At 35.6% G+C, this 18,959-nt stretch overlaps 1 protein-coding gene across 1 annotated transcript in view; it reads left to right on the top strand.

Moving 5' to 3' along the window:
* LOC107693876 (protocadherin-16-like) overlaps positions 1–18,959 on the top strand; it is a 51,455-nt gene that overhangs the window by 2,340 nt on the left and 30,156 nt on the right. The window contains exon 2 of the mRNA XM_016493411.1: positions 1,425–1,493. Coding sequence (XP_016348897.1) covers positions 1,425–1,493 — 69 coding nt within the window. The remainder of the gene's footprint in view (positions 1–1,424; positions 1,494–18,959) is intronic.

Raw genomic sequence — 18,959 nt, 5'->3', positions numbered from 1 at the left:
AATAAATACAAATATGATAAACTATAAAAATAAAAATTCTATATAAATATTAGATAAAAAAAACATAAATGGAAATGAGAAATGTTGCCTTGACAAGTAACTGAAATAAAATAAGTTAAATTTGAAATACTAACATACTGCAACTAAAATGGAAATAAATACAGTATACAGTGAAATTGAAAAGACAAAAGGACATAAAAATTAAATGTAAACTAAAATTAAAATGAAAACTGAAAAAATAAAAGCAAAAACAAAACATTAATAAATTGATTTAGGTTCATGTTAATTTCATATGCAGTACATACACGCAAATGAACATTAGTTGACATACTGTGGACAAACCTGAATTAACAATTAAATTAACATTAATCTAGATAAATAATTTGTGTTAAAAATTGTTGTCCATTGTTAGTTCATAATGCCTAATGCATTAACTAATGTCAGAGAATTTAACTTAATTGTAAAGTGTTACCAAAGTATTCATTCAAATGATCCAATCATAATATGTTGCAGTGGCAACCACCTGCAACACCCTGATTACATATGACTATCATGTGCAGCAAACAAAGTGTTCAGCTCCTCAGAAGTCAGAGCTGTATAGAGCTGTGACTACATCACATCCAGGGTTTGAATGTAACTTTTTCACTCACCAGCCAATTTGGCTACTAAATTTTTAAGTTACCGGCCATTCATAACATTTACTTGCCAACTAAAAAAAAAATTACCAAAATAAACCAACAGCTTGCGGCAGTCTACACTGGATGTGACAAAGCAGACGTTGCAAATCACTTGAACTTTGTGTCAGTGAGTCATAAATAGAACGAATCATCAGTTTACTGTCTGGGATTTGTCATGTCGCACTGCATCCAGTGTAGACAGCATCACTGATCATAATGGGTTCTATGTTGCCGCGCCGCTCGCGTCTGGTGTAGACACTGTGTGAGTCTTCAGTCGTTTTCAAAGGAAACCAGCACACTGTTATTTGTCGGGAATGTTCAAGTAAGCTAGATAAGATGCTGCGCAATTAGGCTGTATTTAATATATCATGATGACTCATGAGTTCAGTATTTGCACTAAATCTGCGCAGATTTGGCTTAAATGAACTTGCCCAAGAAATTAATGTGTGAACTTCATTTATGAAAAGTAACTTGCCAAATTGGCTAATTGGCGTTACCCGCCACAACTGATTTTTACCTGCATTTGGCAGGATGGCGGGTGTTAATTTCAAAACCTGATCGCATCAGTACTAAAGCAGAAAGAAGAAAGAACATTAGGGTGTCTCATCACGACTTTTCTTGCTCACATGCGTTTTCTCTGCCTTTTATCTCACACCCGGTGCTGAGCTGAGCTGAACATGACCCCGCAATGGACTGCCAGCTAAGCTTGATTAGAGGATCTCTGTCTCTTATCTGGGGACTCTGTAGGAAAAAGAGAGTTGGCAGAAGACAGAGAGAGAATGTAAAGAAGTGGCTTGCAGTAATGTCCTTGTAGAGGTCAGGAACATTTCAGAGAGGTATTACAGATCGGAGTGGGTAATGTTTTGGAGAGGACAACCATTCTTCCTGAATCAGAAGAGAAAGAACTTGTTATATACATTAGCTTGATTATGAATGAAATCATCCAAGTAGAATTCACGGCCGTGAGGTATGAACATGCTGACCAACACTCACAGACACTCCCAAAGGGTCATCCTAGGCTGGAAATACGTGCAGCTTGGGAGTCAATGAAGGGTCAGACGAAACTTTCAATTCCGGGAGTTTTCCTGGGACAGGAAAAGAGGTTCACTGAACGTACGGAACAGAGACTCATGGAAGGAAGCTTTCATTTGAAACATGCTGCTTTGTCTTGTGCTTTTAAGCAAAATATTAAGGAGATGCAGAGCTGTTCCCAGTCACAGTAGCTTTGTTTTCGCAGACGGAACTCAGAACCAAACAGTCATAACATGCCGTTTTTGAACAATACCAACGGAGCCAATTCTTATCGCTCTGTTTATTTGTACTTGGCCTATATATTGGCAGAGGATTTGGCCTGTGAGTGCAGATTCTGTTATGCTTTTTTGCAACAATTTATTTTGTTTTGCAGCAAGATTTAAGAAACATGAAACAAATGCAAAATGTACAGTATATCACTGGATAAGAACACATGGTGATAAATAAATATATATTTATTAATTTATCTTGAACTGCAGAGTATGTAAAAAAACTATAGCACAGGTCATTGTTGTTACTGTGAACTACACAAAAAAAATCATAATTTTCTTAATCATAATTTTTGCCTTGATTTCTGGTTATGAATCTCTTTAAAAAGATTAATGTACTTGAGAAGACTGCATAAGATATAAGAATATTTTTTCAAATAAAATATTTTTGTTAATTAAAACAGGAAACAACTTTTTGCAGATTACTAATTATTAGTAGTATTAATAATATAATAATGTTGTTATATTATATTATATTATATTATTATAAATAACTAATTTATTAGTTAGTTAGTTATTAGTTATAGGTTACTAATTCTATTATTTTTGCTTGTATTTGCTTGTAAAATAAAGTTTAAAAATGGTTAAAAAGCTTATACATCTATTTAAACAAGATAAATATTCTAAATATTCTTCAAAGAAAAAAAATTAAAAGCAAGAAACAATTAGCAGATTTCTAATAATTAGTAATAGTATATATAGTATATATATATATATATATATGTGTGTGTGTGTGTGTGTGTGTGTGTTTGTGTTTAAAATAATAATAATAATAATAATAACATAAAATTGTATTATTTTATCTTATTAATAATAAGCTGTAATTCTCTTATTTTTTGCTTGTACAGTTTTTATAGTCAGTATAGTCATCCTTAAAAGAGTAACTCTTTCATCTATTTGCCCACAGTGGTAAACACCTCCAGACAGCCCTCCTAAATACTAAAGTGTTGCACTAAAAGGTCCAGCTGATCTGTTCAGAGCCCACCCTGAAACCCAAATCCACTTTAGAGGACTTTGATCAGCTAATCACCTTCCTGCTAGCCCTGTTTGACCGCACATATCATGTGATGATGAGAGCTTTGCACCCTGACTAGAAGTCTTTTATTTTGTTGGCAGCTCAGAGGCCCAGAGGCACAGTGACTCAAAGATAATCTCATCCTCCTCGGCTTATATTGGCACACACAATTACTCTCTCTCATTTTTCCAAAACACACTCCTTAACTCCTTGTTTGCCTCCCATGTGTGGGAATGTGAGAGAGAGTGTCGATCTCCTACCTCGCTCACACGTCATCTCCTCTGTGTGTGTCAGTGATGGATCTATAGTAACGGGTTTGATTAAACCGGCTGTGGGGACCCAGCAGGTGCGAAAAACGAACATCCACCCAGCGTGGGTCCCATCCCGGGAGGTGACTGCAGAGGGGTCCCTGTTATGTCTACATGGTTTGATGTGACGGTTGGCTCTGTTTGCAATGTTGTACAGATGTGTTTTGTTATAATGGGACTCATAAAGCAACAGGTTTGGGAAAGGATTAATTCTGAGATAATGTAGTTTTGTGTGAAGAGAGACTTGAGCATGAAGAGGGTTTAATTTCCATTGGAAAGGACACGGGCAGCACTAATGCTGATGAGAGCAGGGGCTGGAAGGACAGCTTTAATCGAAACAATGGTACTTATAGCGGCAGATATTCCTGCCTGTGATACCACAAATATGGCAGTTAAATGGCAAGAGGCAATTTCAAATCTATGAGGGGTTTATTGGTGCAGAATTGTGGGTGTGATGTACTGAGATGGTATCTTTGGAGTTAATCATAAATGTAAGGAAACAGACAGCGTGAAAGCCTCAAAGGCATCTTTTCTAATTGAGGTCATGATGATGTCATGCTCCTCATCTCTTTTATGCGACACTGACTTTATAGACGGTCTACAGCTGGAGAATTTAGGAGCTCCACTTTTCTCTCCTCTCCAACATCCATTTTCCTTCTTTGGTGAATCTAATGAAAACTCCATTACTTCCATTATGTAAAGAAAAAATAAATTATATATTCATAAAACAAATGAAGCTCAAGGGCATTTAAGATTTAAAATCTCATTTCAGTGATGGAAAAAATATTTTTAACAGTAATTTTAATGTAATGCATAAATTCTTTTTTACATTTCTTTATTTTTTAAATATTTTTTTATTTTTTATTTAATGCATTATTAATTTATGCACCTTTTAAAATATATTGAATATTTACGTTTATATATACTTGTATATGCAATATATGTGTGTGTGTGTGTGTGTGTGTGTGTTTGTGAAAATAATTATTTATTCAATAATAAATATTTTATTCATATATTTGTAACACTTATTCATATGTATTTGGTAACACTTTATTTTAAGGTGACCTTGTTACACGTTACATGTACTTACTATTATAATAACAATAAATTATGCATAATTACGTGCAAGTAACCCTAAGACAAACCCTAATCCTAACCCTAACCATATAGTAAGTACATGTAGTTAATTAATATTATTCAGTACTTAAATATATAATTTAGGGCTGTCCTCGATTAAGGATTTTTCTGGTCGACTAGTACTCGTTAATTTTAAGCATTAGTCGACTAATCGCACGTTTATTAATAAACCATTTAAATCATAATAATGAGCCTTTAATTGCCTACATAGCCTAATAGGCGCTCAAGCACACGCATAAAGCTTGCCACAGTGCCCCACATAAGTAATGATTATGAATGTGTCAGGGAAAAACAGTAAGGAGACAGCATTAACATTTTAATAAATTGATAAACTAGTTTTTTTTTTTGTCAGGTGATGAAGTCGGCAACTGTAAAAAATCAGTTAATGAAATTACGGTATTTAACTGTAAATTTAAGTTAAAACCGTAAAACCTAAAACGGTGCTACCGTATTTTTTACAGTAAAATTCCGGCAACCACAGCTGCCGGTTTTTTACCGTAAATTTTACAGAATTTTTTTTACAGTGTGACTCGTCATCTCCACAGTAGTGGATGCGCCTGTATGAATGTTTCATACGGATCACATAATCTGAGAATATTTGTTTTCCATTTGAATTGGTTAATTTGAACGTAGACATTTCACTCTCTATAGATATATTTTTAATGTCTGTAAGGCAAAGATATTTCGCGCTCAAGTTCACAGACCGAGACGGCAGAAAGCGCATCCTGCTTGCTTTCATTATTTGACAAAAGCGCGTTTTGTTGTTATTGTGTATTGAAAGATGTATTACTCTTATATGTATGAGCAAAAATGGCGGAGCAGCTATTTAAAGAGCAAATGACCGCTCCGGCGCCTCCATCTGTCCTGCAGCGAGTGCGCTACTGTTCAGCTAACACACTCCGCACAGACACTTGAACAGCTCACATATTTCTAGATTAACATTAGATTGAGCGGCCATGTAAAGTTGCTAATACTTACATATTTCAGATGATAAGTCAAATTTGAGGTCGATGATTGATAGGCGAGCGTTTGGATGTACTGCCCAATGTACTGTATTACTATAGACTAGCCGTTAACAATATCTGTCTGTCAAGGACTGCGTGACTTTGCCTGTGGATTTTTGTTTTCCTGCGACTAAGCGACTAATAAAATTTTGGTCGACCAAGCCTTTTCTAGCCGACTAACCATTAGCCGACTATTGGGGGCAGCCCTAGTGTAGTATAATTACACTGTAACAAGGACACCTTAAAATAAATTGTAACCTTGTATTATTTTTTATTTTTTATCAAACATTTTATTTTATATTTACAGACAACATTAACATATTAATCATATTTAAAAATAAAAATATCTTAACCAAATGCATTGAAAAAGGAAACTTCTGTAATATAAAGAAATGCACTAATTTCTCTGTGGTTGTTTTAGCGTTTGCTGTAAACCCGTTTGTTTGGTAATAAGAGTTGGCAGTGGAGGCAACGTTTTGTGGTTTGGTCCTCAGGGGACGATTCCAATTAGACTGATGTCAAACACTGGTCAGATAAAAGCTTCCTCTGGTAATGTTTTCTAATAACCATAAAATATGTCATTTTTGAGAATTACACCTTATATTTTGCTTTCATTTCTCCTTCTAAAATGCAGGCACAACTTGGATCAGTGCACTTTAAGGTCGAGTGATTCTCGAGGACAAGGTCTTGATTTAAACGTTCCCTCGGATGTTTCTCGCACCCGCACGCACATACAAACACACATACGTGTGCTTGTGCATGCATGTTACTCATCTCTCCCTCGCTCCGCTCTTGGCCCGACTCTCTACGTCCCAGCTGGAGCCTCATGACCTTTGACCTGTGCGCTATCTTGCGCTCAGCCGGCTTGTTTTTCTTGGCCATTCCCAGAGCTTTAGGTAGCCAAAAGTGAAGAAAATAGAGTGCAAGTGGGACCAAGCTGGTGTGCGCTGTCTGGAGGATGTTTGTGTGTGTGTGTGTGTGTGTGTGTGTGTGTGTGGGAGGGTGTGCGTCTGTGCCTGCAAGCGATTTATATGCATGAACTTCTTGTAGGTTTTGTTATGGATGCATATGGGTGTGCAGGAAATGCTGTACCACTCTGATAATTTATGACCTGTTTTCCACAAGGGAGAGACTTAATTATCTGCTGAGCGTGGGGTGTAAACCGTCGTGGTCCGTCCGTGTCCAGAGGCTGTGACTAGGCTGGTGCATAGTCTTAGACAGCGAGGCTGTAACGGTTACATCCAGACAGCAGGGATTCGCTGACAGCTTTATTTTGGTTTGTGTGCCCCTGCTAAGCTCCTCGGAAGTCCTTTCACAACAACAGGGCACCCCTGAGGTAACAGGTGCTTTACAAGTTTGAATTCTCCCCCAAACCCTCCTTTGAGAGAGGCGCATGTGTGAGGAGGTGGGGATTGATTAGGGAGCATGTGTGTGTTTGGGGGGGTTGGGCGTCTAAATGCTCAGATCTAATTATAATTTATAGCCAGAGAGGTAATGACTTCAATTACTCTATAAAATCGACTGAGTGTAGAGCGAGAGAGTGATTTTATTGCTCAAAGGTTGTTCGTTCAAAGCTCAGGGGATTTAATTCAGTTTTGAGTATCAGATGTTTCTCCTAAATATAGACATGAATGAATCAATAGTTGACATACAGTAAGAGTGTATAGCTATAACAATGCGTATGGAGATACACAGTAAATTGGCAGAATTTTGTTTAATGGTCGGTTATGTGAAATATAATAATACTCAGATGATCAGGGCACTTTATTAATTCTATTTGATCGGCCTGTTGTTGAAATAAAACAAAGCAAAATCGTCATGAAACTTAAAATCTTAAAATAAAAATAATATAAAATAACTACAAAATCTTATTAAATGAATTATTATAAAATAAAAATAAAATGTAAAATTAAAATAATATAAAACATAAAATTAAAATAAAATGTAATATTAAAATAATATAAAACAAAATTAATTAAATTAAAATATAAATGAACATAACATTTAAAATTAAAATGAAATCAAATTAAAATAGAATAAAATATCACGTTAAAAAATAAATGTAGAATAAAATAAACATTGTAACATTTTACCCATGTCCATCCATCATCCATTTAATTTTTACATTTTACATTTGTTAAATGATTGCAGGACAAGAAATATTGTTTTCTGCAGTTGTACCTGTTTTAAAATTAAAAAGCTGTTTTTCAGTGTACGTCATTTTGGTGTCATTTGAATCATGTAAAGATCTGGACTTTAAAAGGGAGGTGTTATCTATGTTGGGAGATTTTAATGAGAAATGTTTGAGTTTGTACTGATTTTTCTGACTTTGACAACAAGCTGGTGTTTATGCAAATGTGAGAACAGTATGAGTCATTGTCAAGATCTCTTCTGAACCTCTAGAGGAGATTTATGAGATTAATGAGGGAAAATCTTTTTTTTTTTTATCCTATAGGGAACAGTAACCTGCTTGGAATGTGATCTGAATAAACTGCAGCTATTTCTCTCTTCTGTACCATCTCTGATTCCATAATTCTCTCTGTAACTCCTTTCTGGTACATGATAGTTCACGTAAATAAATAATGTCCTGTTCCACCATCAGTGTAATACATTAACACAGAGCTTTACTAGTGTAAAAAGGAATTTCTTATTGTTTTGACGTTGTTTCAAGAGATCTTCCATCTCTTCATCTGTCTCTCGCTCCATTTCTCTTTGCTTCTCAAACAATCTTTCCTCCATTAATCCACGTTCCCCGGGGTCCTGATCATTGATTCATATATTCATACATCTCCATTGGGACCCTGACTGGTATTATAACCCTTTAAATTGTTGTTTCAATTATATGCTGTTGTATATGATGATCAGTAAGCTTGGTTTCTCTATTTCCACACTCACAAAGGTCTTGATTGGTCAATGCAGTGTAAATCAAGTTAAGCGAACTATACTGCACCCTTACAAAACCAAAATCTAGTTATTGTTTGACAGAGAGCAATATGTCACTTTAACCTTGGATTTTGGCGGCTTACACAGTTGTCAGCTATCAATTGGCCAGCATTTGTTGTGATTTCTGTGGTCATGAAAGTGTGCATGAGTCACCTTCTACAATCTGCTGTGTGTGTTCACACCGGCCTAATTCAATATGGCTTCCATTAGACAGATTGGTGAGGTTCTGCTCAAGTGTTTTTCAAGGCCTTAACACTAAGCAGAACTCTCAAGGGAGATGCTTTCTCTCTCTCCCTTCCCCCTGTTTCTGCCTTCTAATCACCTTTTTTCTCCTATTTCCCCCCTTCCCTCCTTCTTTCTCTATTTCTTTCTTCCCCTCTCTCTAAATGTGCATTGTATAAGTGAATTTTGAACAGCATTTGTGCCTATGACCTTTCTCTCAACCTTGTTAAAGTATGGATTCGTTCACCCTCTGTGTTTTTTAACTTCCTTCACTATACAACCAACATGAACATCAGTAAATATTAAATCTGGGCTATTTATATTAAAATAATAAACATTGTGAATATAAGAATCGTTAATATCACAAACAGCATTAGAGTTGGTAAGTTCAATTCATTTTTATGAATCAATTCAATCTGTCCGTTTCAGTGAATCACTTCCAAAGCTAATTTGCATAATCAATTGAAAATGTTCATCAGTCACTATGTGGCATTTTCTACGTATCACCATGTTTTGGTAATATATTGTTGTTTATTTCTGGTATTGGTAAATTGGTACCTATAAATTAATCATATATATTTTTTTACTAAATATTAATATGATTTTGACAGTATTTTGTTTTAATATTTTGAATGAATGTATAATATATACATGAATTATATAATTATTTATTATAGTTTTCTGAATATCATCAAAGGTCTGAAAAATATGTGTGTAGCTACATTGCACAGCCCGGCTACAGATTTATATTATATTATATTATATTAAACCCTACATAGTTTAAATTATATTTTATATAAAACTTTTATATTTTTTACATTATTTATGAATTATTCTTTATCATTAAGATTTTGAATGAATGTATAATATATACATGAATTATATAATTATTTTTTATAGTTTTCTGAATATCATCAAAGGTCTGAAAAGTATGTTTGTAGTTACATTGTACAGCCTGGCTACAGATTTATGTATATTATATTATATTATATTATATTATATTATATTATATTAAACCCTACATAATTAAAATTATATTTTATATAAAACTTTTATATTTTTATATTATTTAGGAATTATTCTTTATCATTAAGATGGTCTGTGCAGTACGTCTGTTGTAAGCCCACATCAAAGGGATTTCGCAAAAGCAGGGCTCTGGTTGTGAAATTGTGCCGAACTTCATATTTACACGTATTAAAGTAATTTCTGCCACAGTCAAGGAGCAGAGAAACAATGCACAATGCCTGGAAGCCTCTTACACACACTTGCAACTCAATGACCAGCGCTTGAACTGACCTCACAGGTTACAGTAGGTGGTCCCATGACTTCTAGAAAACTTGAATTTGTGTTGATGTAGTAGAAACCCTGAAAGGAATGCCAGGAATGAAGTGGGTATGTATCTCAAATGTTGGTCGGTAGACATTTTTCTTTTTTGTGGTGAAATTGTGGGAACAAGGTCAAGGGATGTGGTTTTAAATGATTTCCATCTTTCATGGGGCTCCGTCATGGGGTGGCGATAAGACCTGAGTCATTAGCTACATGAGATAGGAAAATGATGTAGAACTGACCCGCTCGCTCCATACTTTGGTCTGCACTCTCTGGGTTCGCGTAATTGATTTCAGGCCTCAGATGTTTTGTTTTTCTTCTTACGGAGCTTAAATCTGACTCTTCCTTATGTATTTTTTTCCTGGATTCAGTCACATGTGGGGAATAGTTCTTGTTAGCATCTTTCTTTCACTTTCTCAAGTGCTATCCTGTATGTTTTCCATTCTTGAAACATATGGCACTAACTTTTCAGAAACATTACATTACATTTACATTTAGTCATTTAGCAGACGCTTTTATCCAAAGCGACTTATAAATGAGGACAATGGAAGCAATCAAACTCAACAAAAGAGCAATGATATGCAAGTGCTGTAACAGGTCTCCGTTAGCTTAATGCAGTACACACAGCAAGGTTTTTTTTTTAATTATATAATAAATAAAAAGAAAACAGTCAGAATAGAAAAAGAATAGAGCAAGCTAGTGTTAGTTTTTTTAAAGTAAATAAATAGAGTGCAAATCTAAAAGGGGCACGTTTTTTTTTTAAAATAAAGAATAGAATTAGAATGGAGAGTGCTAGAGTTAGAGGGTCAAATAAAGATGGAAGAGATGTGTTTTTAGCCGATTCTTGCAGAGCCAGTGGTGGTTTTGTAGGCAAACATTAATGCCTTGAATTTTATGCGAGCAGCTACTGGTAGCCAGTGCAAATTGATAAACAGAGGTGTGACATGCATTCTTTTCGGCTCATTCAAAATTAATCTTGCTGCCATGTTCTGGATTAATTGTAAAGGTTTGATAGAACTGGCTGGAAGACCTGCCAAGAGAGCATTGCAATAGCCCAGCCTGGACAGAACAAGAGCTTGAACAAGGAGTTGTGAAGCATGTTCCGAAACAGAAACAGTTCCAGTTTGTGCTTAACAGGTCATGTTTCATGCTACTGAGCATTTTGATTCATCCAAGTGAGTTGAATCTTTGCGATCAGTTCACTAAAAAGATCTGAATCATTCATTAGCCCTTTCTGCAGGTTTAATCACCAGTATGTTTTTGTTCCGTTGAATCATTCACTCAACTGATTCGATTTCTCCACAAATGACTACTAATCATTTCCCCTCCATTTTCCTTCAACCTTTATTCAACCTTTATTCATCAAGCTACAGGAAAAAAGGCCACAATAATATCATAAACGATAGTTTCAGTATTGTCTTTGTTCAGCTTTTTCCTGTTCATGATTTGTCTGCATGTTTTCTATCCGTATTTTGAACTAGACTGACTCTCCAAACAACATGTTTCCTCTTGTTCAGACAGATGGAATTAAAATGATTTATTCTAAAAAGATTCATATTTCCTTTTAAACAAATTATGTACACTGTGATTTATCTTCACAGAAAAGCACATGATCAAGATCCATGCTCTGATCAGATGCTTTAGCATTTGTCACCGTCATTGTGTTCCCATAATCCTCTCTAATGAATGTAAGTTGCCCGGTCTCTCTCTGCTTTTAACTTTTCACACAGTTTTCATTTGTAACGCTCAAATGAAGCACAATCTCATGACCTCCCTGATTCGCATGTGTCCTGCCTGAGTTCACCACAATCACTGAACTCACATGACACTGAAATCAGTTTGATGTTTCACCCCAAACTTACAAAGCAAGTGTGTGTTTGTATATGGAGGTGAAGCCAACGTATAACAGCTTTCCACAGTTTAATGAGGTCACGCTGAGCCCCTGACCCTCTGATTAAAGCAAGTGACATCATGCCTCAGGATATCCCTCTTCCTAACTGAATTTATTTGCTCCTATGAAAAGAGATGAGCGGAGGCCACACAAGAGTTGTATTTAAAGATAACAGGTGGTCTCTCATTGTCTGGCTATGTGGCATGTGTCGCAGTCCAAATGAACAGCTCATTTTAGATGTAGTGAAAGGCTTGCGTTTGCAGCTTAGCAGTCAGGGGTCGAGGTGGCGGCTGACAATGAACTGGACGACATCTTGCTGACCTATGACCTTGACCCTTAAAAGCTCCATGGGTCATGACCCCAGCATGACTAGCGGCTGTGTGTACCTCTACAGGTGGAGCATGTAATACATAGCATACAGTAGGATATGTCAGCTAATGAAATTAGCAACAGATTTATAATTTTAAAAAAGTCAATTTAAAAACAAAACTTGATTCATCTGCACGTTATTCAAATGAAGAAAGTTTGTCTTTATAAAACTTTGGGGTCGGTAAGATTTTTACAAATATTTTTGATAATACTTTTATGCTCACAAGGGCTGCATTTATTTGATAAAAAAATACAGTAAAAGCAGCAACATTATGTTAGAATATATCTAACAAATGTTAGAATATAAAATAACTGTTTTATAGTATAAATGTCATTTATTCCTGTGATGGCAAAGATAAATTTTCAGTGGTCATTACTCTACTCTTCAGTGTCACATGATCCTTCAGAAATCATTCTAATATGCTGATTTGGTTCTCAAGAGACATTATTATCAATGTTGAAAATAGTTATACTGGTTAATATTTGTGCAGAAATAATTTTTGTAGATTTTTTTGAAGAATTTAAATGTCAAAAGAACAGCATTTATTTGAAATCGAGATGTTTTGTAACATTATATATGTCACTTTTGATCAATTTAATGCATCCTTGCTGAGTAAAAAGAAAACCCTACTGACCTCAAAATTTGAACAGTAGGCTAATTAACCTTTATTTTTGCACACTCATATTAAGTCTGACTCCATGATATTTATGATCATGATTAACTCCCAAAGTATAAAACCAATTCTACTTTTATTTTTTCTTATTGAATATTCTGCATCTTTTAGAAATACATCACTTTGCGGAAGTAAATTAGGACACAAATGGCAATTCACCTGGACTTATGGTGGACAGTTATAAAAGACAGAATTCAGCTTTGTGACATTTAGCCCATGTTTTTCATGTTTGAGGACGTGTGCTGAAATCTAAACCATGTCTGATCAACCGTTTGTCAGCAATGGTTAAAATTTGTGACAGGAAAAGGAGGACGCTGCCATAATCAATGCCAAATGTGACTGTCAGTGTACTTCCTCTCACAAAGTGGCTTTATGCTTCACGGATACTTGTATGTAATTTGTAAACTTACAGACGAGTGTGTCTCCCATCATGACGCTGGCGATTTACTCTGCGGCAGAAATTGTTTATAACAATTACAAAACTTGCTGTTATAGTTTGGGTGTCTGGAAACTCAAGGTCACTAACTCTGCCAAGCTTTGGATTTTATTTATAACCCTTTTTAAATGGATAGTTCACCTCAAAATCATCATTTACTCACCCTCATGTCTTTCAAAACCTGGAACGACACAAAAAAGTTCTAATTTGGTTTGTTCATTAACTTTCAAAATGTTCATTCGTTTTCAAAATACCATCTTTTGTGTTCCACTAAAGAAAAGATTTTTGGGTGAACTATCCCTTTAAGAAGACTCATGTCATGTTACAGAAGGTAACAGATTTGCTCTCTACAGTCCTGTAAATAAAGGCCAAAATAAGTCTTACAGATGCTGTAATCGACTTCCACATAAACTTCTTCATTTCTTCTCTTGGGGTTCTGAATGATTTACCTGAGGCCTGCATACCTTAATAACTCAATAAGCTCAAAAATCTCTGTGCCTTTAAGTCAAAGTGATACCTTATGGAGCACACATCCATGTTTTTGGGGGAGAACACCGTTTGTCTGCCCATGTTTATGAGGCTTTGACAGATCATGCTTATCCACTGAACTCCCCCAGACCAGAGAGGCTGTTAAGTTTTAGCTCCGCCCCTTCCCGTCCCATACTCAACCCATCCTCCCTCATCCAGAATAGCTGTCGTGAGGCGTATGACTGAGCTGCTGCTGTCACTGTGGCAACTGCATTGAAAAGCATTGTAGGTTATATATTAGTGTCAGGTTATGCTGCACTAATGTTGTTTGGGTTTTTGGGCAGCTGCGTAATTAAGACCACACTATCTGAGAGGAGACGGCGAGAGGGGAAGTTAGGATGGCGATGCCATGAAACCATGTTTCTTCCATTCTTTCCTCCCCCCAACCCCCATCCTCATTCCCTCTTCCTTAGGGCTGGGATCATTTACCGTAAGAGTGTTGAGATGTGAGGCTCGTGCCATTCGAGGTCAGGGGTTGGGGGATGTATGGAAGGAGGAGGCAGCGTTCCTTTAGTTTCTGGCCTGCACTTTGTCAGCATCACTGAGGTAATATCAATAAATCAATGGGTTTGTACTCAAATTATGGGCAGGAAACGACATAAACTACGGTGTGCTTCAAGTATAAGGGTTTGTTGAAATATGTTTTTTTTTACCCTGGTAGAACATGTTCTTACAGCAGAGCAATGTCTACAGTGGCTGCTTACACTGGCACAAAACAATCAGATTTTTTTGCTCGCATCTGACACAGATTGGAATTCGTTGCACACGTGTAAACAAAAATCTGCACGAGATCAGATTTTTTTGTATCTGATCTGGCCCACTTCCAAATGTGGATTTTACTCGGATACATATCCTATATCTGGACATCCGACCTACGTCTAAACACACATATCCGATTCCCTGCAGAACTCCTTATGCAAGTGCTACACATTTGCCCATAAAGACAGTGATTTAATGTTGCATTTTATTGAGATGAAAACTTTATATAGGTAAGAAATGGCACATTCATCAGCTGGGTTTCAACCCCTGCCCTGTGACTGTTATAAATACAACAGCTTTGCTACATTATATTTCTCAGCAATGAGGTGATAACTTTTTAGTTGTTGTAATTTAACCAACAAGCTTCACTTGTTCGCAAGCTTCACACTCACTCACGCATTCTCTCTCACATCTTGGTGCTACTTTATTTCACTAAAGAATTCTACCTCTAACAAGCTGTAGATAAAATAAGAAATTAAAATTACCGTTATTTTCCAGTCTTTATCCGTTCAGTCAGATTTTGTGCTGCAAAACATCCAAGACAGCTGTTGTCCATGCTGGCAAATAATAATAAAAAATAATAATATTTTTAAGCGTAATCCAAAAAATGTCAGGCGAATACTGACTTTATGAAACTTTCTTGATGTCATTAAAAGAATAATGATTTTAGATTTTTAAGTAATTTGTATTATTTATTAGGAAAGAAATAAGCAGTATTTTTTTTTTTTTTTACGTTTTATATATTTTCAAAGTCATATGTAACCAGCATACACTACCACTCAAAAGTTTGGGGTCGGGAAGATTTTTTGAAAGCCTCTAATGCTCACCCAGAATGCATTTATTTGATTAAAAATACAGTAAAACAGTAATATTTTTAAAATATTATTACAACTTAAAACAACTATTTATTTCTGTTTTAATATATTTAGAAATTGAATTCATTACTCCAGTGTTCAGTGTCACATGATCCTTCAGAAATCATTCTAATATGCTGCTCCGGTGCTTAAGAAACATTTCTTGCTGAAAACTGTTGTGCTGCTTAATATTTTTGTAATATTATATTCTTCTCAATTCTCTAAGCTTTCTAATCTTTGAATAGAAAGCTTAAAAAAAAAAATCTGCACGAGATCAGATTTTTTTGTATCTGATCTGGCCCACTTCCAAATGTGGATTTTACTCGGATACATATCCTATATCTGGACATCCGACCTACGTCTAAACACACATATCCGATTCCCTGCAGAACTCCTTATGCAAGTGCTACACATTTGCCCATAAAGACAGTGATTTAATGTTGCATTTTATTGAGATGAAAACTTTATATAGGTAAGAAATGGCACATTCATCAGCTGGGTTTCAACCCCTGCCCTGTGACTGTTATAAATACAACAGCTTTGCTACATTATATTTCTCAGCAATGAGGTGATAACTTTTTAGTTGTTGTAATTTAACCAACAAGCTTCACTTGTTCGCAAGCTTCACACTCACTCACGCATTCTCTCTCACATCTTGGTGCTACTTTATTTCACTAAAGAATTCTACCTCTAACAAGCTGTAGATAAAATAAGAAATTAAAATTACCGTTATTTTCCAGTCTTTATCCGTTCAGTCAGATTTTGTGCTGCAAAACATCCAAGACAGCTGTTGTCCATGCTGGCAAATAATAATAAAAAATAATAATATTTTTAAGCGTAATCCAAAAAATGTCAGGCGAATACTGACTTTATGAAACTTTCTTGATGTCATTAAAAGAATAATGATTTTAGATTTTTAAGTAATTTGTATTATTTATTAGGAAAGAAATAAGCAGTATTTTTTTTTTTTTTTACGTTTTATATATTTTCAAAGTCATATGTAACCAGCATACACTACCACTCAAAAGTTTGGGGTCGGGAAGATTTTTTGAAAGCCTCTAATGCTCACCCAGAATGCATTTATTTGATTAAAAATACAGTAAAACAGTAATATTTTTAAAATATTATTACAACTTAAAACAACTATTTATTTCTGTTTTAATATATTTAGAAATTGAATTCATTACTCCAGTGTTCAGTGTCACATGATCCTTCAGAAATCATTCTAATATGCTGCTCCGGTGCTTAAGAAACATTTCTTGCTGAAAACTGTTGTGCTGCTTAATATTTTTGTAATATTATATTCTTCTCAATTCTCTAAGCTTTCTAATCTTTGAATAGAAAGCTTAAAAAACAGCATTTATTTGAAATAGAAATCTTTTGTAACATTATGAATGTCCTTCTTTACTCTCACTTTTTATCAGTTTAGTGTGGCCATGCTCAATGAAAGTATTCATTTCTTTAAAAAAAATAGAAAGGAAGAAAATAAAATATTACTGGCTCCAGACATATGAACAGTAGTGTGAAATGTACTAAGAAAGTTTCTTGGACGCACTTATTTGTCACTGACCCTGATATAAAATAGTTTTCCTTATGTGTCCTTACACAATATATGAAATATTTTCCTTGTGATGACATGCTCATCTCTTATAAATGGTAATGACATTTTGGAATTTTTTCAAAATGGTTATAATCAGTGCATGTACAGATGAGTTGCTGTCCCCGGCCAGACCTGATGAGGAACTCTGGCCAGATCTGGGAGAACTTAAGCTCTCAAGGCTCTCACATTCATTAGAGGCCTAGCGGGGATGCTAATCAGCCTGCATTTAACAGGATTGGTCCCCAGGCTCCATCAGAACAATCACATGAATCCACTTTACAATGCCTGGGATAGTAAGGTAGATGTGCTTCTGGTGCATTGTAGGATAAATGTTAACAATTCATACAAAAGAAGAGTGACTGTATAAGAGAAAAATCAAACATTTTCTTCAAATTTGCCAGAAATGTGGAACTAAGCAGAAATGGTGTCTTCTAAAATGCCCTCTGATGTCCCATTGAGCACATTGCCCCCTAAATGGAGCATGCAAATGTTTCCAAACCTCAGTTGCCAAAGTAGAGGAATGAATGATGTATAACATGTTTGTGCTTTTCTCTTCTGTGTGCATACTTCTGCCATGAAATACAAATTGGAAGCAACCAACAAGCACTGCATACACTCAAACGCATACACAAGTCTGGAACGAAGACCAAGGCCAGATCCCACAAACTTGTAAAAGGAAAATAAGACTCTTGTGGCATCTTGCAATAGCTATTGGGGAAAAAAACATCCACACTGTACCCTTCCTTCATTGTAAAACCACTAAAATACAGCCTTTTATATTCTCTGTAGTGATGCATAGCTCAGTGCCTCGGAGCGAGATGCTCTTGCCCATAAATTTTCTTAAAGGTGCAGCGTGTTACACAAACAGCGCTGAGTGGAGTCAGCCAGTGCGGTTTGCAGTTGTTGAGACACAGATCCATTGAGGAAGAGAAGTGGTTGGAATCTGTCCGCTCTCATCTGTTGCCAGTTTAGAGAATGTTCTGGACTGTCCCCGGTCCATCACTGTCCAGCTTAATTACAGTTGTCTTTATGAAAGTTTAATGGCAGAATGGTGTGTTCTGGAAGTCATGAATTTTCATTCATAAAAGAGTCTGGAAGCATTTCTCTTTCTCATTTAGTTTGTGTCTGGGCTTGTGCTTTTTGTATTCCTAATACATGTTTTTTTATGGATTTATTAGAATTTTAATCTGGCCATTGCTACCAATTTTCCTATTTTGAATGAAATATTGTTTAGGGAATATTCCTCACATTAAATCACCAAAGAGAAAATGTTAAGGTAAAATCATGAAGATCTGCTTTATTATTGCTTTTTGCTCTCAAAACATAACTTTGAATATAATGGGATGTAATGACTATATAGTATAATACTTGCAGTATTATGGTATTATGGTTCTTATGGTATGTGTTTCTTATAGCAAGCAAACACTTGGTATAAATGAAAACCTTGTTGTTGTTCCATATTTTAGTATCATTATCCCCAGACTGTCCAATTAAAACAACCTGTCACATCCTGTGCACAACATTATAAGAAAGTATCGATCAAAGGTCTACTTGTGCTAATCAATGAATAGTCCATGTGCACTGCAGTCCGCTAATTAACAGTAAAGCATTTATGAACAGTGCGGTCTGCTGATTCATGCCTGGATCAAAGAACAGCTACAGGCTTGCTCCAATATAACCACCTCACTTTCATCACTTCTTACAATAGACCTCATATTTTAGCACTGGCATATGAGTGCCAGACCAACTTCCTCTTTGAACTTCCATTTGCCAAATGTGTGGGAGGCACTGGCTCTGTCTGGCCTTCATAACATTATATGTCAGTAAAGGCTCCCATTAATTAATAAGACTGTTGGTGGTTAGTCTGGAGTATGGTGGTTAATGATATATTGAATAGGAGAGTTGATTTTATTTA

Source organism: Sinocyclocheilus anshuiensis, unplaced genomic scaffold (genome assembly GCF_001515605.1).
Source record: "Sinocyclocheilus anshuiensis isolate Anshui unplaced genomic scaffold, SAMN03320099.WGS_v1.1 scaffold694, whole genome shotgun sequence".
NCBI classification, from domain to species: Eukaryota; Metazoa; Chordata; class Actinopteri; order Cypriniformes; family Cyprinidae; genus Sinocyclocheilus; species Sinocyclocheilus anshuiensis.
This window is presented reverse-complemented; position numbering and strand designations above follow the sequence as displayed.